Source organism: Cervus canadensis, chromosome 11 (genome assembly GCF_019320065.1).
Source record: "Cervus canadensis isolate Bull #8, Minnesota chromosome 11, ASM1932006v1, whole genome shotgun sequence".
Lineage (NCBI taxonomy): Eukaryota > Metazoa > Chordata > Mammalia > Artiodactyla > Cervidae > Cervus > Cervus canadensis.
In genome coordinates, this window is record NC_057396.1 from 47097477 (window position 1) to 47123478 (window position 26002).

Here is a 26002-nt window from a genome sequence, read left to right on the forward strand (position 1 = left end):
AAAATTGCAGAAGAAGGTAAACTTCCAAACTCATTTTATGAGGCCAACATCACCCTAATTCCAAAACCAGACAGAGATGCCACAAAAAAAGAAAACTACAGGCCAATATCACTGATGAACATAGATGCAAAAATCCTTAACAAAATTCTAGCAAACAGAATCCAACAACATATCAAAAAAATCATACACCATGACCAAGTGGGCTTTATCCCAGGAATGCAAGGATTCTTTAATATCTGCAAATCAATCAATGTAATATACCACATTAACAAATTGAAAGATAAAAACCATATGATTATCTCAATAGATGCAGAGAAAGGCCATTTGACAAAATTCAACACTCATTATGATTAAAAACTCTCCAGAAAGCAGGCATAGACAGGAACATACCTCAACATGAATATAAAGCATATATATGACAAACCACAGCAAGCATTCACCCTAATGAGTTGAAAAAATTGAAAGCAGTTTCCCTGAATCGGAACAAGACAAGGAGTGCCCACTCCTCACCACTACTATTCAACATAGTTTTGGAAGTTCTGTCCACAGCAATCAGAGCAGAAAAAGAAGTAAAAGGAATCCAGATAGAAAAAGAAGAAGTGAAACTCTCACTGTTTGCAGATGACATGATCCTCTACATAGAAAACCCTAAAGACTCTACCAGAAAATTACTAGAGCTAATCAATGACTATAGTAAAGTTGCAGGATATAAAATTAACACACAGAAATCCCTTGCATTCCTATACACTAACAATGAAAAAACAGAAAGAGAAATTAAAGAAACAATACCATTCACCATTGCAACAAAAGAATAACAATACTTAGGAGTATATCTACCTAAAAGAAACAAAAGACCTCTATATAACATAGAAAACTATTAATAACACTGGATGAAAGAAATCAAAGGAGACACAAACAGATGGAGAAACATACCGTGTTCATGGATTGGAAGAATCAATATTGTCAAAATGGCTATTCTACCCAAAGCAATCTATAGATTCAATGCAATCCCTATCAAGCTACCAACGGTATTTTTCACAGAACTAGACCAAAGAATTTCACAATTTGTACGGAAAAACAAAAAACCTCGAATAGCCAAAGTAATCTTGAAAAAGAAGAATGGAACTGGAGGAATTAACCTGCCTGACTTCAGACTCTACTACAAAGCCAAAGTCATCAAGACAGTATGGTACTTTGGCACAAACACAGAAATATAGATCAATGGAACAGAATAGAAAGCCCAGAGATAAATCACGAACCTATGGACACCTTATCTTTGACAAAGGAGGCAAGGATATACAATGGAAAAAAGACAACCTCTTTAACAAGTGGTGCTGGGAAAACTGGTCAACCACTTGTAAAAGAATGAAACTAGAACACTTTCTAACACCATACACAAAAATAAACTCAAAATGGATTAAAGATCTAAATGTAAGACCAGAAACTATAAAAACTCCTAGAGGAGAACATAGGCAAAACACTCTCTGACTAAATTACAGCAGGATCCTCTATGACCCACCCCAGGATATTGGAAATAAAAGCAAAAAATAAACAAATGGGACCTAATGAAACTTAAAAAGCTTTTGCACACAAAGAAACTATAGCAAGGTTTGAAAGACAGCCCTCCAAGAATGGTGAGAAATAATAGCAAATGAAGGAAAACAGACAAAGGATTAATCTCAAAATATACAAGCAACTCCTGCAGCTCAATTCCAGAAAAATAAATGACCCAATCAAAAAATGGGCCAAAGAACTAAACAGAAATTTCTCCAAAGAAGACATACAGATGGCTAACAAACACATGAAAAGATGCTCAACATCACTCATTATCAGAGAAATGCAAATCAAACCACAATGAGGTACCATTACACACCAGTCAGGATGGCTGCTATCCAAAAGTCTACAAGCAATAAAATGCTGGAGAGGGTGTGGAGAAAAGGGAACCCTCTTACACTGTTGGTGGGAATGCAAACTAGTACAGCCGCTATGGAGAACAGTGTGGAGATTTCTTAAAAAACTGGAAATAGAACTGCCATATGACCCAGCAATCCCACTTCTGGGCATACACACTGAGGAAACCAGATCTGAAAGAGACACGTGCACCCCAATGTTCATCGCAGCACTGTTTATAATAGCCAGGACATGGAAGCAACCTAGATGCCCATCAGCAGATGAATGGATAAGGAAGCTGTGGTACATATACACCATGGAATATTACTCAGCCATTAAAAAGAATTCATTTGAATCAGTTCTAATGGGATGGATGAAACTGGAGCCCATTATACAGAGTGAAGTAAGCCAGAAAGATAAAGAACATTACAGTATACTAACACATATATATGGAATTTAGAAAGATGGTAATGATAACCCTATATGCAAAACAGAAAAAGAGACACAGAAATACAGAACAGACTTTTGAACTCTGTGGGAGAAAGTGAGGGTGGGATGTTTCAAAAGAACAGCAATTGATATATTTATCTATAGTGAAACAGATCACCAGCCCAGGTGGGATGCATGAGACAAGTGCTCGGGCCTGGTGCACTGGGAAGACCCAGAGGAATCGGGTGGAGAGGGAGGTGGGAGGGGGGATTTGGATGGGGAATACATGTAACTCCATGGCTGATTCATGTCAATGTATGACAAAACCCACTGCAATGCTGTGAAGTAATTAGCCTCCAACTAATAAAAATAAAGGAAAAAATAAAAAAATAAAATAAAATAAAAATAAGCTGTGGGCTCTAGAACTAGAGTGCCTGGGTTCAAACCCTCGATTTCCTCTTCCCAACTGTGTGACCATGGATGAATCAGTTATCTCACTTTATCTCAGTTCCTACATTTGTCACACTAAGGCAGTAATAATGACTATCTTCATATGGTTATTGGGAAGATTAAATGAGTTGATAAAACAGTGCCTTGCACTTAAAGTACAAAAATGTCAACTTTATCACATCTCCTTTCTACCTGATAGGCAGGGAGCTCCCAGAGGGCAGGTTTGGGTCTGGTCCATAAGCTGTGTACCTGAATCCCATTAACAGTCTAGAATGGAGTGGGGCGAGTCTCAGAGCAAAGGTGCGGGAAACAGAATATGTGACCTTTGAAGGACTGGCCTTCATTCCTCAGTAGGAGTTCTCAGGAGAGGGAGCAGATAAGAGCCTAGGAAGAGGGCAATAAAACTGGGGCAGCCAAGGATGCTGGGCTCAGAGAGGAAAGCAGTGAGTGGGCAGCTGTGGGGACATTTGGATCTGTCACTGGCTGGCTTGGCACCTGGTGTGCTGTTTGGTCCAGGGGTATCCATTCCTGTATCTCATCCGTGCACCTGTGACGTTTTGGGAAGCAAACCCCTTTCCATTTTCCCAGGGCTGGATGGGGCTGAGTGGAAAGGCGGGCTGGACTCGGTCTGCCCGTGTGCTGGCTAATACACCTTCTGCATGGGAGCAGAAGGGAGGCCTCACCTGGAACAGGTGGATGTCAGTCCCTCCCCTGACAGTAAGCTCTCCCTCCCCTGCTCAAGATAAGGAGAGGTACAGAGGGGAGACCTGGGCTCTGGGACCAGATGTATCTTGAGACCACTTCTGGCTCCCCTGTACAGTAGCTCTGTCGCCTTGGGCAAGTCATTTACAACCTCTTGTTTCTACATCTGTTAAAAAAGGTTTCTACCTTGCCTGGCTATTGTGATCATTAGCAATAATGTCTGTAAAGTCTTTAGCACAAGCCTACTATATAGACTGTGCTGAATAAAAGGAAGCTGTTCTCATCTAGAGCTCACTTGGTCAGTTGAGAGGGAGACTGTGATGAGCCAGGAGCTGTTCAGGAGAAGCGTGCTCCATAAGCCAGGGCACCACCATTCCATCATCACTGCCATGGTCACAGACAGCACATTACTAACATTTTAAAGAACTGGTGAAGATGACGGAAGGAAGGAGCAGGAGCCGTCTGAGTCAGAAAGGTTCTTGGAGCTTACTGGATCCAGCCTCCCTGTTTTTCACATAAGGTTCCTAGAGATGGAGCAGAGCTGGAACTAACTAAAATTCAGGTCTCACTCTCTCCTGGCACTTCTGCCCCATTCTGTCTCTTTAAAAAGGACCCTGGGCAGCCACGACATTTCAACTTTTGGGCCGTGCTTGTTTTTCCTGGAGTGCCCAGTCTGGGCCCTGGTCCAGAGAAGGGGTGAAGCCACATCTGCTAACTGACTGAATGTACACATGAGGAAGCAGGAACTTGACGAACTATTGACTCCAGGTCCACAGGTCCTGCTCATAGCCCTCTCATTACTACAGGTGTCCCCCACCCAAACCCAGCCCATACTGACTCTCACCTCATCAAACAGCTGCAGCATGATGGTGAGCACATCTGGGTGGGCTTTGTCTACCTCATCAAAGAGCACCACGGCATTGGGGCACTGCTTCAGCTTCTTGGTCAGCTGGCCACCCTCCTCGTGGCCAATGTAGCCTGGTGGGGACCCGATGAACTTGGCCACCTGGTGGAAGGAAAGAATTAAGTTAGGAAGGCCTTTCCACCTTTTCAGTTTCCAATATGGGGCATGCACGATAAGCTGGCTTTGTATACTGTTAAGACTGCCTGTTTCAACAAGGTGAGGTTATCTCTTGGGGTGGAAGGAATCCTGCTGTGATGGGAGAGCAGATGGATCTCTTCTGTGTTTATTCTTCAGAGCAAATCCTATGCAAAACAGATCAGGGACCACACTGCATACATATGTCCCAAAAGGACAAATTCCAAGGCTGCTGTAATTATCTCAGGCCTGAATGACAAGTCACATCAAAACACCCAGGCAGAGTCATGTTGACAGGCTCTCCAAACCACACTTCACCAAGGACTCTCACTCACCTCATGCCGCTCCTGGAACTCAGACATGTCTAGCCTGATGAAACCCTGTGTGGAAACAAGCAGGAGTCCATTGAAGGCAGGAAGGCAGAAGGAAGGGCTAAGGAAGAGAGCACCTCAAATATCTTCCAGGCTTTCAAGCCACACACCAAGCCAAGATTTCCTATCCCATTCTCATGACACAGTGTTTTCTGGCTCCCTGTCTCCTTTTCTGCCCACTCATCCCCTAAATGATTCCCTCACTCCCTACCTTAATAAACCCAGGTCACGTCCCTGCCCTTAAAATGGCACGGAAAGTCTCTTTTTTCAGGCTTCTACCAGGCCTGAGCGCCACATCATCCACTTATCACACATTTCCTGAGGGGGTTCTGTATGTGCTGAGCACTGGAGCTACGTCTGTCCTCCAGGAGCACTGGAGCTACGTCTGTCCTCCAGGAGCACTGGAACGGGAGAGGCTGACGTAGACAAAGTCAGCCACCACCAGCGTGGACCATGATGAGATGGAGGGGAGCAACAAACACCAGACAGCCCTCCACTCTGCACGTCTACATGGGCACAAGTCCCTTTGTTTTAGCTTTCTTTTATTTTTCAGAGTGTAGTTGATTTGCAAAGCTGTTAGTTTCTAGGGTACCGCAAAATGATTCAGTTATACCTACACACAAACACACATATATATTCTTTTTCAGATTCTTTTCCATTACAGGTTATTACAAGATATTGAATATAGTTCCCTGTGCTATACAGTAGGTCCTTGTTATCTTTTTTATACATAGTGTATATCTGTTAATTCCAAACTATTAATTTATCCACTCACCATTTCCCCTTTGGTAACTACAAGTTTGTTTCCTGTCTGTGAGTCTATTTCTATTGTGTAAATAAGTTCATTTGTATCACTTTTTAGGCTGCCCATGTAAATGATATCACATGATTTTTGTCTTTCTCTGACTTACTTTATATAGTTTGATAATTTCTAGGTCCATCCATGTTGCTGCAAATGGCATTATTTCATTCTTTTTGATGGCTTCATAATATTCCATTACACCACACCACACCCACACACATACTACATCTTCTTTATTTATTCCTCCATTGATGGACATTCACCATGTCCTGGCTATTGTAAACAGTGCTGCTATGAACATTGGGGGTGCATGTATCTCTTTGAATTAGAATTTCCATCATCTCCAGATATATGCCCAGGAGTAGGACTGCTGGATTATATAACTCTAGTTTTTTGTTTTTTTTTTTTTAAGACTCTCCATACTGTTTTCCAGAGTGGTTGCATGAATTTATATTCCCATCACCAACAAAGGAGAGTTCCCTTTTCTCTACACCCTAGTTTATTTTTCTTTTAAACTAATAAATCTGATTTATTTACACATTTTCATGTCATTTAAGAGCTCTCCACAACATTGTTTGCAGCCCTTCTCTCTCCATGGTTGGGCCTAGGGGTGATTTCCAGGGAGGTGGCCTCCTGGGTGAGGCCCTACCATAATTAGCCCCAGGGATAGAACACTGTCTAGAGCGGGATTTGCGAGTTAACACAAGCATAATGCCCACTCCTTTTCATGAAGAACTCAGGGACTTAGGGTGTTATAAGGGCATTCAGAGGTGCCCTGTCTCTCAACCCAGATAAGGGTTCCCCAGAGACTCCTCAGGCTCCTCTCCTACTGGCACCCACTGACTATACTTCTCCTGAGAGCTGAGGAACAGGGGGTGCCAAGACCTGAGAGGGAGGTATTAATGGCTATATCTGAAATGCAGGCCATATTCTAGTTCAGCTGCTGGTCAGAAATTCAGTCTGTGAAGTATTCTAGTTTTCTCTGTCCTGTCAGCCTGTACCTGAGGTACAGGGTGGCAGAAAGCCCTGCACTCGGCTTCCCACCCCAGTTCTCCACCGTCTGTGGCCTTGACCAGGCTGCCTCCCCTTTTAGAGCTGCTGCTGCTTCGCCCTACATCCTCTCCCTGTTTCACCTGAGGAGAGGCCCTAACCCAAGAGGTGGGAAAGACCCCGGAGAGGTTCTTAAGGCCATGTGGGGGTGATCACTGCTACCAAGCATGAAGCATTAGCCAGTAAGCATCTTCACAGTGCCCCAGGCAGCTCGGCCAAGAGAGGCACAGGCTTCAGGGAGGGTAGGAAGACAGACATGGGGAAGCTGGGAGTGCTGCCCAAATGGAGCAATGGGCTGGAAGCCACGAGATGAGCATCTGATAACAGCTGACACTCACTGGGTGCTTACTATGTGCCTGGTGATGTTCTAAGCAAGCTATAAAGGGTAAGTCTAAGAGATAAGTACTATTACCATCCCCACCTTATAGATGAGAAGACTGAGTCATGGATTAAAGTAATTTGCCCAGGGTCTCAAACCGACAATATGGCTCCAGGTCTGTGCTCTTAGCATCTATACTCTAGTGCCTCAAATTTCCCACTCCCTCAATCAGCTGGGCTTTTGGCATCTTCACCTTAAGGGTTCTGAGTTTTGTGCCCAGAACCAGGGTCAGTCACTGTCCTATGATAACAGGGAGTATAGACTTCAGTGCTTACTTACTCTTACGTCAAGTTACTAAGTCCTTCTACTGATTTGCTAAGTAACTCTGAACAAATCTCAGGGCTTGATTTTCTTAGCTGGAATAATTTTGGTTTCACATGATCTTAGCTGAGGGTTATCTAGAAGTGAGGCAACAATAATAACAATAGTATCCAACATGTATTGATTGCTTACTAATGTGCTCAGAATAGTGTACAGCATTTTACATCATTATCTCACTTAACCTTCATGATAATCCAGTGAGATAGGTACCATTATTGAACACATTTTACAGATGAGGAAATGGATGTAAACAGAGATCTCAGCCAACTCCAGAGTAGTTTACAGCTGAACTCAGATCCCTGCTCTTGATCCCTTCATCGTACTGATGCTATTAACTGTGGTCTTTAGGGCTCCACCACTCTACCTCAGGATGAAATCACAGGATGCCGTTAAGGCTTTTTTTCTCAAGGATTATTAACTCTGATAATGGAAGTTAACAAAGCTGCTCAATTTGGGAAAAACAGTGGAGGTTAAAGAGAGAAAAAAAAAAGCTCATAGGAGGTCTGATAAAGAAATTATAAAAGTGTGCAAACAGGGATTTCTCTGGCAGTCCAGTGGTTAAAACTTCGTGTATCCACTGCAGGGGGGCATGGTATCAATTCCTGGTCAGGGAACAAATATCCCATATGCTGTGTGGTGTTGCCAAAATAAGAAAAAAGTGCAAACAAATCTTTGTGAGGTAGCCAAGTCTGGAGGTATCAGTGACTCTCTTCAAATGAGGAAACTAAGGTACAGAAAGCCAGAGCTTGAATTCAAGTCACCGACTCCCAGGCCAGTGCTTGTTCATTGAGTGAGCCCTCCTTTACACTGGGCCCTGTATACGACACTCCCCACATATAAGTCCTTGGATCCTGGCAACATCAGGTATCCTGGTTAGAAAGCTTACAGTTCAGAACCCTCAGATTACAAAGGCACGTCTCAAACATGCCTGTTACATGGCCAGAGAATGTCTGTGCTAAACACAGATGTTGTAATGAACTGATCCACAGGGCTGGTGAAGGTAGGAGTTTTATAAAAGTACCAACTATGATTTAAAAATAAAATACATGGATGATTATATTGGGCTTCTCATGCTCCTCATCTCCCTATGTGACATGAGGACAAAAAGGACAAATTTATAATGTAGTCTTCTTTTGCAACACATAACAACGGTATTGAGAGAATAGCTGACAGATTGGATTCTCGTTTTACTTCTTCCCCTAACAGGTGATTTTGGGCCCTTAACATTGCAGGGTCTCAGTTTTCTCATCTGAAAAGTGGCTCTAATTTGGCATTTAAGCTATTTTCCTTGTAAGATCAAATAAGACAGTAGATGGGAGTGCTGTGAAAGGATGGAGTGATGGTTAAATATGAGACAAGGGATCAGGTACTTGATGGGTGTTAGAGCCTGAGCTTACTGTGATTCACAGTATCTCACTTGATGCACACAATAACCTTAGACACAGGACTGATTAGCTTCATTTTGAGGCAACAGTTGAAACTTGGAGGGGTAAAGCAACCTGCCTAGGGCCTGTAGAACCTGCGCCAAGGAATGGCTGACTCCAGAGCCTGGATCACCCAGCCCACTATCTCCAAGGGGAGAGGGTGGTACTTCCGTCTCCTAGGTGAGGCATGCACTGAAGGATGCCATCGTCAGCTTTCAGGACACCCTGCACAAGTTGAAATCTGCCTCTCGTTTAGATGCTCCAACTGAAAAAACGCTTGCACCATCCATCTTTTATCAAGCCCTCTCTCCTTTCTACATCAGCAAGTCAGCAGATACTTTCCTTCTACTTCCACTGTTTATGAAGACATATTAGACAGCTTGGATAAGGAGATTATAATTTGTAATTAAATATTAACCTTTCTGACAGTATTAAAATTAAACCACTCAGAATTCTTCATCCCTAATCAGGTGGTTCCTGCCCGTAACTACATCTTCCCTAATAGTCTCACTAGTTTATGGCCCTTCCCAGAGTGCTAATTGTTTCAATCGCTGCCAACCTGATGAATTGTCCTAAAAATGCCATTTCGGTTGGCGCGTATTAGCATGCCGTGCGCTGCTTCTTGCCTGCCTGCCTGTCGAGTGGGTCTGCCCTGGCTTTGGTTGAGGCAGCTCATAGCTACTGGCAGAGTCAGCAGAAGGGGCCATGGATGAAGCTCAGGAGGACATGGCCTCAGCTACCTTGTTCTCTGTGGCTGCCAGGCCCTCAGAGAGGTGGTGAAGGGGGAGCCGGGCCACAGCAGGACAGGAGTTGGCCAGGACTCTGTTGCTGGCAGAAATCTGGGCAGTTCCTTGATGCCTCAGCTGGGGAGGCTTTCCACAGAAATTAGGCATGGGCACCCAGGGTCGTGGGCAACCTGCGATGTCTCCAGACTGGGAAGCTAGGAGGAAGAGAAATGTCTGGTTTTAAGTTGAAATGTTTCTGTATTCTCCAAGGACTGCTCTGACATCTTTCTCTGTGTGAAACAATTTCTTGTCAGCCTTAGAAAGTCAAACTGAGCAGGTGTTGGAAAGCCAGAGTCTGAACAAGGGGATGGGCACTTGTGGGATGGAGTGGTGAACTCTCCATGGCCTGCTAACTGCACCTAGATTCCAGCCCTTACCTTTTTGGCATCTTTGTGCATATATTTGGCTGTCTGCTTGGCCAGTTCTGTTTTTCCTAGTAGAAGGAAAAGAGAAGTATTGGGTTACGAGATGACTATCTCCTGGAATGAAAGAATATTAGAAATGCATGGATGCTGGAAATAATACATGTTATGGAAGGGAACACTGAGGCTCAGAAAGGGTGACTCTCAAAGTCACCAAGGGAAAACTGATGGTAAATATGGGACCAGAATCAAAGCCTGCATTGTATCTTGATTTTTTTGTGGATGGGGACTGAAGCTTTCTCTCTACAGTAGCATCTAAAAGTGGGAAGTTGACTCATACAATCCAGAGCCATCTTGTCCTTTGAATCCCAGCACAAACCTTGCTTTTCCTAGAAGCACCTTGATTTCCTGGCTCATTGTACTGTCTCTCTCTGGACATCCATGGTCTTGCCATCCAAGCTAGGCCCTGGAGCCAGAGGCCAAACAGAGGTTAGGAGAGGATAGAAACCACCCCTCCCTGGCTTTACAGCTTTTCTTTGTAACATAAAGAAAGGATGACGATACCAAAGTGATGACTCTGAAGGGCCATTTGGTTTGATGGTCAAGTCTTTGAAAGTCACTGCCTGTCTAGTATGGGTCAAGTTCTATGGTATAGTGTGAAGTGATGGTAATCCTTTGGGACCCTACATCAGAGGCAGCATCCATGAAGATGCTGAGGGGGGAAGAGGAAGCAACAGATGCATGTAATTCCCCATAAAGACAATGGGAGGGCAGTGATGGTGGGACTATGAAGGTGGAGAGTGAGAGGGTGATAACACTTCAGATAATCCAGCCCAACTGGCTATAAAAATCCCCAACCCATTTTACTGCAACCAGTTCTGCTATGCACTTAGCACTGTGCTGACCACCAGTGGCTTTCTTTAGCTTTCTAGAGGGTTCTGGCCCCGGCTACACTAGATAAGGCTGGTGCCGTGGGCAGTGGAAATGGTTCAATTATTCCTACAGGGCAGCCTCTGGGGTTGCAGAGTGGCTGGACCAGGACTAACAGGCCCCCAATGGCCTGGCCCTCCTGGTGAATCAGGCCCTGCACCACAGCTTCCAGAGGGAGAGGCATAATTCCAGCTGTTCCAATGTGACAGATGATCCTCTGCTGGCTCTGTAATTCGAAGGCAGTTGTTTTGGGAGCTGGAGTTGAACTAGAGGAGGGTCGTGTGACTCTGGCCCATAGCAGCTGGGGCTCCTCAGTTCTCCTCCCCATAGGCTGATCTACTCCCTGTTACCTATTCCAGATGATCCCAAGAAGAGGAAGACCAGGGGGTGTTCTTCGTCGTACCAGCCATTCTCCTTCCTCCGGATCGCTATGGCCAAACACACAAGACGGGAGGACAGGGAGGGAGGCAGATAAATCAATGACACAAAAGGCAGGATAATTATCACTAAGTATACAATATGTTTTACTGCTCTGCGCCCACTCAAAGTCCTCACTACCATTAGTGCTGCCTAATCTGATTAGCTGGCAAGGCCCCTAGAGACACCTAATCAGGTTAGCATGGATTTGGAAAGCTGCCCAGAGCAGATTTCGGATAAAGTTTTCCAGGATGAGCACTCAGCGTTGCCAGGGAAACCGAAAGGCTGGTGGATGGTGAATGGAGGTGAACGGGGTGGGGGCTGGTGAAGGAGAATTGGAGAGGAACTTAGCTCTCGGCTGGTAACCCATCTACTCACAACTGGTTGGCGGCTGAGTCTGCCCCTATGCAAATGGGAGAGGCAGAAGCCCATGGCAGGGCCTCAGGGACCGGGGGTGTGAGCTGTGAACTCTTTCCCATTTGGGGGAAGTAAGGTCTGCTGTTAGGAAATACAGCCAAATGCACTTTCTGGAAGCCAGTCAAGGGTATTGTGGAGCTAAGGGCAAGGAAAGGTGAGCCACTTGATAGCACCTCCACAAACCATGGCCTCCACTGGACAGAGGTGTGGGAGGGGAACAGACATGTACCAAGTTCCTTGGGGCTCAGCTCTGCTACAGTAAGCGCTGACCTCGCCTCTCCAGGAGGGAATATATAATCCAGGGCTCTGCATGTCATACAGGGTGGGAGAACCAGGCTCAGAAGCATCACCCAAGTCTAAGAGTAAGGAGCAGAATGAGGCAGAACCATCCGAAGAATCATTTATTAAACATGTCATCTCCTAGGCCCAATGGAAAAATCGCCAACATTTTATTACTCAAGACCCATACAGATAACCCTGAGTGGAAAATATTATTTTCAACTCCATCAGATTGAACAGGAATCTGAAACAAGAGATAAAGATATCTACCCAAGTCACATAACTAGTAGATTACCAGCTGACTGGTGGAGATGGTAGAGTTGCATTGCTAAACCTGTCTTCTATTTTGGTCACATATGGTTACAAAAAGTGGGATTAATTTGGGTTGCATAAATGGAAACATGCAGTCAGAAGCAGGAAGGGGAGAGAGCACTGCACAATGTCAAGGTCGGTCTGCAGATAGAACAGCATATAGGGTCTGCTTCTCAGAGTGCTTAGGGGAGATGAGCAAAGGTATATGTCGGAGGACAAGGCCTGGAAACCAAGTCAATGGAGTAGGAGTTGACAGTCTTAGGGAAGTGTCTTCAGTTTGAGGTGCAAAGATCCTACACACTATATACTGTGTGGTATGATCTGTGTGGCTGGGTTTCATAGAAGTGGCTGGAGAGGTCGGGGAAGGCTTTCAGAAGAACTGGAACTGATGACAGATCAGACTGGGCAGGATCTGGAGGGGCAGAGGTGGCAGCATGACAGAGGTGGGGGGCGGACAGGAATGAACATGAGTAGCTGTGGGCGGGATCAGACCACAGAGGTCTTGAATGCCTGTCTCAGGAGTTCAGGTCCACACTGCGGGCTTTCTCACCTCAATCTCTAATGCTTCTTCCTAAGATACTTTCTAGTTCTGGCCTCAGAAAAAACAGAAACTGCAACCTCGTGAACACCGGACAAGCCACCCTGCCTGCCCGGGATTCTCTCCCTGAGATTTCTGAGAGGAGTCTGAGAAACCACTCAGTCTAACCTCTCCCTTGGGTTAGGCTCAGATCATCTCTAAACTGACTGGCTTGGTCCTCTCGAAGACTGGCCATGAGGGGAACCCACAGGCTAGGCATGAAGACAAAGAAGCCCCAGCCTGGCGAGAGGGGAGGCCCCAGTGATCTGACAGAAGCAACACCCTGTGGGTGAGGGTGTTTGGGGAGGTAGATACCTATAAAATGACAAAGGCTAGACTTCTGTGAATATATGTGTAGGATGTGTGCTGAGGTAACGGTGAGAATGGGGGGTTATCTGAAAGGAGTCACACTTTTCCAGAAGTTGGCTAAGTTGAGAATCTAGGTTTGAAAGAAGCTGGGCATAAACTGGATTCAGCTTTCATGGGGGTATCTGGGGAGGCCAAAGTACCCAGGCATCACTCAAATGGGGAGCCCTGGGAGAGAGGTTCCCCAGGTGTCATGAACCTGGGGTTCTGATCTTGACTTCTCTTTTACGAAGCTTCCCAGCCCACCAAGAGCTACATGCCTCTGGGCTAAGCAGTTCAAAAATACCATGGAGAACATGGAATTGGATTACGCCTGGGGCCATCTTTCCCCCCTTCTTTTCTAATAACGCACCTGGGAGAGAGCTCTTTATAATGCCAAGCAGACTCCACTGCACAGCTGTCCCTGGTCAATTCTGCCGGACTCAGGGCATGAGTCTGGGGTGGGCTCGATCTGGGCCCCCCGTGAAACAGGCAAAATGCCAACCATTAAACAATTACAACTCTGGATATTTCTAATAATATCTGAAGAGAAAAACGGCAAAGCAGATGGTGTCCGACAATGAAAAATGGAAGTAGCTAGGGAAGACTGAAGAAGGTGGGGCCCCGGGTGTGTGGTTGGCAGGGCGGCTGAGACAGAGACATGGCTGGGTCCATTTGGGATGCGGCCACAGATATTTGTGCTCTCACTGTGGACAAGCAAATGCAGCAACTTTCTCTGCTAGCACTTCAGAGCCTATAAAGAACTTCTGTAGACATAACTTCATTTGAGGCTGATTACAAACCCACGAGTCAGGCAGGGCACGTAACTTGATTCCCATTTTACAGATGAGATCATACATGTAAAGACGTGAGGTGACCTGCTCAAGATTACGCAGGTAAATAATGAACCTGCGCTTTACCCCTCATGCTGGCCAGCTCTTGAACCTGAACTGGTGATTCAGGAGTTTAGAGGGAGGAGTTGGCTGTTTCCCACACAGCACTTCCTCATTCCCTCACCTCACCTGGAAAGTTGCTCCTCTGCAGTCTTTCAGTCTGGCTGCCTCAGTCACTCCATACGTGGTCTCAGGAGCCCCTGCCCCTGACCATCTCTTGACCAGTGCTCTCTGGGCTTGAGATGGTCTCAAGGTCCCCTGAGCAGGAAGCTTAGCCCATCTGGCCAGTCCCATCTCTGGGGCTCCAACAGGCTCGGCAGCCTCTCCACACGCTGGACCAGTGACAGGGTCCCCTTGCTGGGTTCTTCTGGCCATGTGGACCACGACCATTCATCCTACATCTCACCTGCAACAACTCTTCTCCCTTACTCCATATCACATTGGCCCCAGTAACCCCCATGTTCATTGATGGGGTGGTGTGGTGGGAGGGCAGAAGCTACAGGATCTAGTTTGGGGTCCCGGCTCTGTCACTTATTAGTTGACTTTGAGCAAAACACTTACTCCTTTAGAAGCTTGGTTTCTTCATCTCTAAAATGGGACTAGCCATACCTGCTCAGGTGGCCCCTCGTGAAGATTAAAATGAGTTAACGGTTATGAAAGTGATTTGTTAAGTTGCAAAAAGAAAAAAAAATAAGAAGAAGAAGAAGAAAAATAACGGTAGTCATAGCAGCAGTGGGGGCACAAGCCATTAGCTTTTTACAGAGATGTGCATGCTGTTTTACAGAGAGCCCTTTCATCCTTACAATACTTCAGAGAAGTAAGCATTATCTCTCCATGTTACAGAGGAAGAGGCTAGGTTCAGAGAGGGACAACAGGACGGTTTCATCTGTCTGCACCCTCATAACAGGGGGAGGGTAAGTCCCGATTTGATTGTGTATTTCGTGGGTGCATGTCTTAGGCCTATTTCCTGAGGGACTTTTGCAAAATATGTGCTGACTAAATGAATTAATTGTTGGTCTTCCTGGAATCACAAGGGGCAAAGAACAGATACTTCAGCTCCCATTTTACAGGGAAGAGTGATGCCTGGATCCAAGAGTCTCTTACGGCTCCAAGTGGTTACTATTACCCTTGGGTAAAGAAGGCTTCCATTCTCTTCTTAACTTCCCTCCAGGGAGCCTTATCCATTTGTTCAGCAAAAAAGCTCTGTGTTGAGTGTTGGGGCACCTACAAAGAAACCAAAAACAGGTCTGCACCTCTTGGGTGAACGCTGCTATGAAAACTGTGCGTGCCAAGTGGTATGGAGTACTATGAAAAGTGTGGGAAACGCCATTTGTTTCTGACTGTGACTTGGGGCCGAAGCACAAGGGGGAGATGGCTAGGCAGCCAGGATATGATGGCACATTCCAGAAGGAAAGCTCCGGTGTGTGCAAAACTCAAGTGAAACAAAAGAACTGCCTTCTCCTCCCATGCCAGGCCTTTGCCTCCATCTAGCTCAAGGTTTTGGGGGAGTCTGGGTAGCCTGACTCATCTCTCCTGATAAGTTCTACTGATGCAGCAGATTTTTTTTTTTTTCTAACCTGGAACAGTCTGCCCCATGCTTGTGCCACCTCCTAGGGGAACCTATCCTTCAGAGGAATTCCACAGTTCAGTCACCTAAATGTCTATTAGTATCTTCTGTCTAAGCTTACAGGTTCAAGGGGCATAGGCTCAGCAAGTGCCTGCTTCTGGCGCCCTGGGTTTGGTGGATGATAAGAGAAAAGCTCTCTTTTTAGTCTGTCAGGAGTATTCTTTCTGAAGGCAAACTATTGCTACCGAGGAGTTAACGTACTAAAATTGCAAATAGCTTTTGTTGAGCCCACCCACTGTGTGTGAGCGCCTTGCAGGCTATGGTTAGGTTAAGGTTAGGGATCCTATGGGTTAGGGACCACTGGAGGGAAGACTGACACCCTTCCAGAAAGAGGTTGAAATAAGAATCTGTGCTCAGGAGAGGCAGAACCTCAAGATGTGTTTAGACTTTGTTCATCTGAGTTTACTTGGGTTCAACAACCTTTTACATACCTGCGTGCCAACTCTGGGGAAACAGACCTGAAAGAGAGGTAGTTTCTGATTTTTGCAGGGAGAAAGACATACAAACAGACGCTACGTGGTAAGTGCAACAAAAAAAAGTGTCCACGGGAAGCGCACAGAAAGGCCCTGCACCAGGCGGAGAGTTAAGGAAAGCTTCCTGGATAAGGCATGGTCAGGTCCTGGCAGGCAAGCAGAAGGGCAGAGCAGTCCAGACAATAAGAAGAGCAGGGGCACAGGAGGGACTCCTGAAGTGGGGAGGTGGAACTTAAGAAGTTTTCTAAATTGAAAAAAAAAACAACAACAATAAGTTTTCTAAATTAATCACTACCTCTCTACAACTCAGAGATGATCTGGATCTATTTCTCAGATTACAAACAGGACTCCAAGGGAGGGTCCAGAAAGCTAGCTGCAGCACTCAGGAAGATTACATTTCTGGATTAGTCAAAGAGGGAGGTGGAGTATGAGATAGGATGGTGCACCGACTGTGTGTATATACGGGTGATATTAAGGTTCTGAATTGGGGTCAGACCCAGGCTTAGAAGAGCGGTCAAGGTGGTAGAGCTTCCCTGGGGAGTTCACAGGCTTCAGAGTCAATGGGGACCAGATGCAATGGGCTTCGGGCATAGGCCTCTGGTCAGAGGGAGCCACTGGGAAGCCTCCACGGGTGCAGGTTGCCCAGAAGAGGCTTCTTGGAGCAGGTCTGGGGAATGGGATGTCCCCTCAAAGGGTCAAAGGCTGACTAGCATGGGTGTTGTAAACAATGATTTTGCTACACTCACATTCTTAGTGTGCTTGTGAACAACTAGGAAGCAGGCTTAACAGCTTCTCCTCTTTCCTCAGAGCACATCACAGAGATGGACAAGGGGCCATAACCAAAGTAATTAATGTGACAAACTGCACTAAGCATCTACCTTGATTGGAGGGCTGTGCCAGGAACTGGGAAAACAAAAATGATTCAGTCAGGCTCTCTGCCCTCAGGAGCCTATTGCTCCTGAAATATAAAAACTAGCCCGAGGGTGGGAGACGGGCAGGGCTAGGGTGGGGAAGGGGCCAGAAGAAAGGACGTTTCAAGCAGAGAGGGCAGCATCCACAAATATAGGCGGGAGATCAACGCAGCATGTGCAGGGCGGCAGAAGTAGCCACTGTGTGCAGTCGGGGGGAGGCGGGCAGCTGGGGAAGTGGGGGAGGGCAGCAGGGGTGGGCCCTAATGCCAGGCCAAGGCAGTCACTCAAGAATTTTACACAGCGTTTTTTGTTTTGTTTTTACACTGTACAAAGCTGACTCCAGCTAGGGGGAAGTGATTATAGGGGAAGAAAAGGAGGCAGAGAGACCAACAAGGAGACCACCACGAGGTTCAGACAGGAGACACTGAGGTCCTGAGCTGGAGGCCCTTGGTGGTATTAGGAATGGAGGGGAGAGGCTAGGTGTGAGATCTATTTAAGAGGTAGAATGATAGAACTTGAAGGGCTGTAAGGGGAAGGAAGGGCCAAGGAAACATCTAAGCTTCTACTCAGGAGACCAGGGAATGGTGGGGCCTTTACTGAGACAGGACCACGGGAGGTGAAGGGGTGGAGGAGGGGAGCAGAGTCTAGACCTGAACAGACAGCTGGCTGCCTTTCTGAGGATGGTGGGCACAGAGGCTCTGAGCTCCCACTAGAATAGGCATCCTCCCCTTCCCCATGATCAAGAGCAGCTCAGGATTCTGGAAGGAGAACCTCACACTCGATGTCAGTGCTCTGGCTTGTGGTCTGCACGTTGGCCCTGCTTTGGCTCCAGTGACCCGAGAAGACCAGAGAGGCCATGGGGGCCTGGGCTGTGGGGTCGGTGCTTCATCTCCTCCATTTGTAAGGCCGTAACTGTGCGCCAGCCTTGCTAGAAGCCCTGCAGCTGGGGATCACACTGATAAATTCACTGTATTACTTTGCACAAATCAATATCCCAGCACTTACCAGGGGTTGATGTGACCGAAATTGGTTTCAGCCAATTCGTGAGGGTAATAAATGGCCATTTATCAAATCAATTCATTCTGAGGCACTTCTTTGGCTGCCCACCCTCATGCTACCTCTGGGGTGCCAGGCTCCACCCAGCCAGCACACATCTGACACTAGCTGAGAGGACCCAGGGAGCACCCTGGCCTGCCCTCTAGATCTGCCCCGCTGTCCTGCACCTGCTTCAGTCCTAAGGCCCTGCCACAGATTCCGACCCAGAGAGTGCCTCATGCTCACGGGAGCTGGAAGCTGAACACACTCTGAATGTTGTGAGTGTGATCCCTGGCTGCAGGGCTTCTAGCAAGGTGGGCCCTTACAAATGGAAGGGAATGTACTAACCCCACAGCCCAGGCCCCCACGCCCTCTGCGTCTTTCCCAGCAGCACTGGAGGCATAGCAGGGTCACCCTACACACCACAGGACAAGGAGCAGAGCATTTCAGATCTGAGGCAGAGTGTGGGTGACAGACGGAGCTATGGGTAGGACAAGGCACTTGGCAGACATTCTGACAGCCCCAAGGAGGTGGGGAGTGGAACCCTCTACTGTGCCGGGCTGGCGGCAGGGAGGGACAAGAAGGACCAGGGGAAGAGGCCAGTCTGGGGCTGGGACTAGGGATCAGTCTTGTATTGAAGGAAACAACTGTGGGCCTGACCTATGGAGCACAGTGCCCAACGCTGGACAATAAACATCTAGAGGAGGGGGACTGGGTTTTATTGAGAACTGTCTGGTACATACTAGAAACAGCATATGCCTTACAGTCCTACAGTCCTGAGTTTGGATCCCTGGTACAAAGGTGAGGAAACTGATGCTCAAAGAAACTGAGTGACCAGCCTGAGTTGCATAGCTGATAAGTGGCCCACCTGCCATTTGAGCCCTGGTTGACTGAATTCTTCCCATTTTAATGTCCTCCTCCCTCCCCTAACTTCTTCTGGGCATCTCACAACTTATGGGCTTGAGAAGCTGGTGAGAAACAGGAGATCAGAGGAGTGGGCAACATGTGAGGAAACGACTGTATGAGAAGTGGAGGGTAAATACTATGATGGCAGCTATACTTCTGGCCCAAGTGGACATGAAACTCTAGTGGACCTGCTTCTCAGGCCTCGGCTCGGTCACTGATGTCTCCAATGGGTTCCTCCTCCTCTCTTCAACCCAAGAGATCCCAAGGTCTCCTCTCCTTTTACCTCAGACATGGCCTTGACAAAGAAGTGGGGGGTTGCCACCTCCAAGCTGAGGGTGGCTGTCTGTATTCAGACCCAAAAGGGCAGCCTGATGAGATCTGGGCCTGAGTAGTGGGGACATGTGTCTTCATAGAAGCTTTCCTTGGCTCCTGGGTGTGCCTGCAGGTAGCCTCTGCCCTCCAGCTGCTGAGGCAGATCTGGTCTATGGGCTCCTTTTAACTGCTGATGGTCAGGTCATGACCTGAACATGAGTCCCACTGGTGTGTGAGGATGACGGAGACAGGCTGGTCCCAGTGCGTCACAGGGATGGCCCAGTGTGACACAGGGTGTCACACTGTTCAATGACTCCTCTGGGACTCCACAATTTCAGCTTCATGTCTCCTTTTACAGGTGAGCAGAACTTGGTGCTGGGCGTGGCAGCTGCTGGGCTGCACCTGGTGGGACAAGAGGCAGCACTGGATGCACCTGACCAAGACATCACAGGGATGAGGCTTTTAAACCTGAGCTGGCAATCAGCTCGCCTGAAGGGCCTCTCAGAATATAGACTTCTGGTCCATCGCCAGAGCTCCTGATCCCACAGGTCTGGGATCATATCTACATTCTAATAAGTTCCCAGAGAATGCTGACGCTGTTGGTCCAGCGGCCACTTTGAGAACCACTGCCTCGGTTCTGCCACTCCCTTGTCGAAGCCAGAAATAGGGTTCCCTTGCCCTTGCCTCATCTGTCTTGAGGTTATCCTCAGGGAGTCATGCATGTCAGGAGAACAATGGTGAGGCCACCATCCTGAGCACAACCCCAGTTTTCTCTCTCTCCACTGGGGAGTGCATGGGCAGGAAGGTCAGAAGATGAGGGGTGACACCAGCAGGCAGTCTAGATTGCAAGGTGGCAGAAGCGCTTCTGAGGTGGAGAAGGCACTCAAGACTTGTACAGGATGTTTTCCATAAAATTGAGCCAGCCTCTGACAAATTACATTGAAGGATGGCACAGTCCCCGCTGGGAGACAGGTGACCAAAGTTCTAGTTCTGGCTCAGTTATGACAATACTAGTGATGGGAAAGCTCGTGTTCCTCTCTGGGTCTGTTTCTCCACCTGCAAAGTGGGGGTAGGGTGGGGTCAGTAGATCAGATGAAGGTCAGAGTTAAATTCAAAGCATGGAAAGAAGCCTTGAGCAAGTTACTAAAGTGTTCTGCCTCAACTTCCTCATCTGTAACATGGGCATTCAATGGGACCAACCTCAAAGGACTGTTGTAAGGATTAAATGACATGGCATATGCAAAGAGCTTAGAACACTGCCTGGTACACAGGAAGTGCTCCACAAATGCTATGCTGTAATAATAATAGCCCCTTCTCCTCAGCTTGGAGATGGCAGGACCACACCTCACTGCAGCAGACCACAAACTTCTAGGCCCTCTTCGGTACCCATATACTCACCTGCACCTACGGTGGCGATGGCGCTCTCCTGGCCAATGATGTGCTCCTTCAGCCGCTGCTCCAGGGGAAAGCGGCGCCGCTCCTCGGCCTCCCGCTTCCGCTGCTTCTCTTGGTACTGTGGAGAGAGACGAGAGATGGAAGGAGGCTCAGGAGCGCCGGACCCAGGAGGACCCTAGTTTCATTCTATCCCCCCAACCCAGGGGGAAAAAGCAGAGGTCTGGGTCTCTGGGGGTTCTGATGGACAGCTCTGGCTCATTCTTTTCCCAGTCCCTCGTCTGAGTCCTCACCTCATTTCCCTACCTTGGTGGCCACTGCTCAGGGGTCCTGGCTTGCCCTGCTAGTAAAATAAGTACCGCTAGTATTGGGTTGGCCAAACGATCCTTATGGTTTTTCCATAAGACCTTATGAACTTTTTTGCCAACTCAATAGATTAACTCTTGAGTCTGGAGTCTGACAGAAGACTTGGTTTGAATCCCAGCTCTCTCACTTATAAGATGTGATTACCTGGAGCAAGTTACTATGCTCAGTTTTCTCCTCTGTAAATTGGGGATTAAATATGACGCTGGATACAGAATGTGTCTAGTGCTATGGCTGGTAAGCACTAAGTGCTTATAAATATCTAGGTTCCTTTCCTTTTCTGCTTATCCTCTTGAAAACCATTTTTGGTTTTCAAATCAGAGCTATGAACACCCTCCAAATCAATGATACTGCATTTTTCAATTAAACACAACTATTCAGCAATTGCTATATTCCTGGCACTGTGCATGCCATAATGGAAAGGTGGGGAAGGGGCAAAGAGGAAGACTGGCCCCTGGCAGGCTTAGATCATGCTGAGTGCCTGGCAGGTGTCTGGCCTCTGGCTTGATTCATTTCAGAAAAGACAGAAGCAGGAGGCTTGAGCTTTGTCCCACTGAAAGGGAGGGGAGAAGAGTCAGGTCTTGCCTTTAAACATCTCTAAGTCAGGCAAGGGAGGCGAGGCAGGGTCTGTATGTACATGAATACATCTCAGGCAGGACCAGCCGTTTCCCTTGTGGTTTTAAAGCATGTGTGCCTACATCTAGCCCTGTACCTATCACTGAAGACAGTTATTTCAAAATGAGTTTGCTGCATATTTGTGATTGTGTCTTACAATCAATTATGAGCCCCATTTTACTTACTGCTATTTCTGGCATGGGTCCTGGCACAGTGGAGGCAGCTGGTGAATGTTTACAAAAATGAAGTTGATGACAAATACAAAGAGGAATTAACAGCTAGATTGGGTGGTGTAGGAGTACAGAGAAGGGAAGGATACATAAAGCATAAAACATTTCTGGGAGATGAGAGGCTTGAAGGAGCTGGAGTACTGGGCTAGTTGGGAGCTGTGGGACTATTTGGAGACTGGGTTGGGGGGTGAGTGCATGGGTCTGATGATAAAGCATCAATGGAGGCCAGGTGCTGGGGGCAGGAAGCAGGTCTTAAAGAGAGACAGAAAGACCTGGGTCTTCCGGGGGCTTCTCTTCCCTAGGGCTCCTGTAACACTGACAGCTTTCTAGAAAGCGAGCTTGCCAAGGTAAGGCCTTGTCACAAAAGTGGTGGCTGCAGATTGCTCTTGCGGGCAGAGTGGATGAAAAATACCTGCTACTTGGGCAGTGTTTTCCTGTTATGGTAGTGACCTTGACAGAAGTTAAAAAAAATAAATAGCAAACAATCCAATTTTGGCTGTTGCTATCAGTCTGTAACTGAAAGCTCCCATCAGTCCTGGGGTTTCATATGGAGCAATAATTCGGCGCCGATCCCAGCGGAGCGACGCTTGCCGGTTGGAATCCAGCACGTCACTGTGCAGCTCCCTCAGGCACCACATACATCACCTGGCTCTGCTGACTCCAGCCATATATCTGCCTCCTCCTCCTCCCTGTCCACCCAGCCCCTCTCAGCACTTGGGTCCACTGGGCTGAGAGGCTCCCATGGAGAGATGCATACATGCAGGCCGGTACAGCACCGGCCAGCGGCCTGGCCCGCTTGCAGCCAGGCAGGATGCAGAAGGAACCTGGCCTCTGAGAGTTTGTGAGGTCGGTTTGTTAGGTCACTTCCCCTCAGGGATGGGTACTCCCACCTCTGGGCTTTTTGTTCACGCTGCTCCCTCAGCACATAAGTCTTCTCTATTCCCACCCACCTCTAAGTGGTCTCAGCTTAAACACCAAATTGTCTAAAAAGCCTGTTGCCCTGGCACCTCCAGAGCACTTACTTAACTGCCTGTTTCTGTCTCTTTACTCCACACATGAGAAAGTAGTGACAAAGACCATGCTCTATTCATCCCTGTAACTCCAGCACCTATCACAGGGCCTGGCTCACAGAAGGATTCAATTTGTGTTGCCAAGTGAATGAGGTGACTGCCATCTGTGAGATGGCTGCTGTGTGCCAGGCATGGTACTCAGAACTTTCTGTGTAGTGTCTCACTGAATTCTTACAGCAGTCCCTATATGAGGTTTGACACCTTTCTGGCTCATGGTGAGGCACATCGTGTGGCAGAAAAAGCCAGCTTTGCTCCAGAAAGACCTGAATTTAAACCTCACCTAATCTACTTGGGCTTCCCAGGTGGCTCAGTGGTAAAGAATCCACCTGCCAATGCAGGAGACATGGGTTTGATCCCTGGGTCGGGAAGATCCTCTGGAGAAGGGAATGGCAACCCACTCCAGTATTCTTGCCTGGGAAATCCCATGGACAGAGGAGCCTGGAGGGCTACAGTCCACGGAGTCAAAAAAGATTGGACACGACTTAGTGACTAAATAACAACAACAACAACAAATCTACTTAATAGTAAGCTCACCTTGGGGAAGTTAATTCAACTCTCTGAATTTCAGTTCCTCGTCTCCAGCATGGCAATGGTACTCATACCTACCTCATAGGATCCTTGTGGGATGCTGGTGAGAATTAAGTGAGATGATGCATATGGAGCACTGGGCAGGTCTCTGGCACACAGCGAATGTATATGCAGAAGTAGCTGTGTGAGAGACTCAGTGGCCAACATAGTATCTGGCCTGTGTAGGCCTTTGATAAACTTTGCGAACTTCTTCTTTACTGCATTTTGATAACTAATTTTCTAACCCAGTGCCTTTGTTTTTGTTTTGATGCTAAAACTAATTTTATCTGCATGGAGCCCCACTGATAAGGGGAAGAAGTGCTCTGGCTTAAGCAGAAGCCAGGAGTCAAGTCCACTGGGATGCCCCCATGGACCCAGTGTGGTTCCTGAGGCTTCTCCCCAGGAACCCTGAGTCTGCCGGGCAGTCTCAACACCAACTGAGTTTTCAGGACACCTCCACTGCCTGGGGTGTCTCAGCTGTGCCTGTCAATTTTCCTTACATGGTAGAGAATTCCTCCTCTAGGTGCTTTCCACCCATCGGTTTGTGGGGCCTCACTAAACACACCTCTTTTTCCTTTGCTGCAGGCAAAGCTTAACAGGAGTTTCCCCACCACTCTGTTGGTTTCGGTACCACCATCATGGCCTCCCCGAGTCTTCTCCAGGGCAACATTTCTACCTTTTGTAACTCTTTTCAGTGTCATGATTTTAGGTAATCTTAGTATTCTTTTTATTTTCTTGAGCAATGGGAAAGGGTTCTGGACTTCTATGGGGTGAGCGTCAGGTTTCTCATGAGTTCTCTAAATAGTACTGGGAAAGAGTCAACCTGTGGCCTAAATTTGAGCATACCCTGATTCTAGTACAACCCCCTCTACGCCTGGAGCCCTATATAGCTCTTCAGAGAAACTTCTGAAACTGGACCAGACTTTTTGATAAAAATGTACAGGACAATGGGATTAAACCACGTATGAGGTTACTTCTTCATGCTCTTTCCCAAATGCTTAGCACAGAGCTTACATTTAAAAAATATGTTGAGGACTTCCCTGGTGGTCCAGTGGTTAAGAATCTGCCTGCCAATGCAGGTTTGATCACTGGTCTGGGAAGATTCCACATGCCAAGGGAAGCCTGTGCACCACAACAACTGAAGCCCATGCTCCACAACAAGAAAAGCCACCACAATGAGAAGCCCACACAAGCAATGAAGAGTAGCTCCCACTCACTACAACTAGAGAAAGCTCACACGCAGCAATGAAGACTCAGGCAGCCAAAATTTAAAAAAAAATGCTGAATGAATGAATGACTTTTTAATAATGTGAGCTATAAGTTCAGGCTTGTGGACAGCTAACCAGTGGAAGAACCTAGGGAAGGAAACCACTTGGTCTGCATGTATTCTCTCTGGGAGGAGAGAGAAGGCCCTTGGTAAGGGTCCATGAATGTGGGCTACTGTTGCTCCTGGCTTCCTGAGGAAATGGGAAGGAAGGCTACAGGGAATGAGGTCAAGGCTCTGCTCTGACAGGGTTCCAGTAGAGGAGGGGACAGGGTAGGTGACCCGGCCTGCAGAAGCAGAGGACACTGGGTGGAGACGCACTAGGAAGAAGCCACCAGGAGAGCAGGAGTGGAGAGTGATCATCTTCTTAATAAAAGCTACATGCAATTAGCTTCAGAAGCCCTCACCTGGAGCCAGCAGCGACCAGCTCCCTATGCTGCATCTCGGCGGGATAATCGCAGCCACTGGTTTTCATCATTCTTGATTTAATATGGCACCCCTCCTGGCTCTGAGTGCATTTACAGGAAAGGGCTGGGAGGCCGAGGCGAAGCCTAGCTGAGCTCTCGTTAGGAGGTGGGTGGCTGGGCAGAGCAGCTCTGTGGGTGAGAGTTACAGGGAGAAGGGTATGGCAGCACCCCTGCTGCTGGGCATTACTCAGGGAATACATCTGATAATAAACCTGGCGATGTGTTCACTGAGAAGGGAGCTAGGACAGGGGTGGTTGGCAGAATGAGACCCTGAGGAAAAATAGGAGAAGTGTGGCAGAGGGAAGAAAAGAGAGGCCAAGATGCAGACTGCCTTTAGAGGGAGGTCAGGGCACAGAGCCCCCTGGCTTCTCACAGACTCAGATATGCCCCATCCTCCTGACTCCCTGGATCCACCCCAACTCACATCATAGTCAGGGCTTCTACCATGTGCTGAAGCTGGGGGAGGCAGAGAGGCCTGGGTGGGGAGGTCAACAAAGTGGGCAGAAGATGAGACTGGGGGGGGCAGGTGTGGGATGATGGAAAGAGTCCTGAGAAGAGGGAATGATGACAAGAGGAGCACAGGGGGTCCAACAAAG

General features: G+C 47.5%; 1 protein-coding gene across 2 annotated transcripts in view; it reads right to left on the reverse strand.

The window, feature by feature from the left end:
• The window catches only part of CLPB (caseinolytic mitochondrial matrix peptidase chaperone subunit B), a 152811-nt gene that overhangs the window by 16491 nt on the left and 110318 nt on the right, over positions 1-26002 (reverse strand). For both annotated transcript variants that reach the window (XM_043480973.1, XM_043480974.1), the window contains 5 exons: positions 20837-20951; positions 11285-11362; positions 10020-10075; positions 4846-4890; positions 4316-4477 (listed from right to left, as the gene is read on the reverse strand). In XM_043480973.1, the coding sequence (XP_043336908.1) occupies positions 4316-4477; positions 4846-4890; positions 10020-10075; positions 11285-11362; positions 20837-20951 (456 nt within the window). The remainder of the gene's footprint in view (positions 1-4315; positions 4478-4845; positions 4891-10019; positions 10076-11284; positions 11363-20836; positions 20952-26002) is intronic.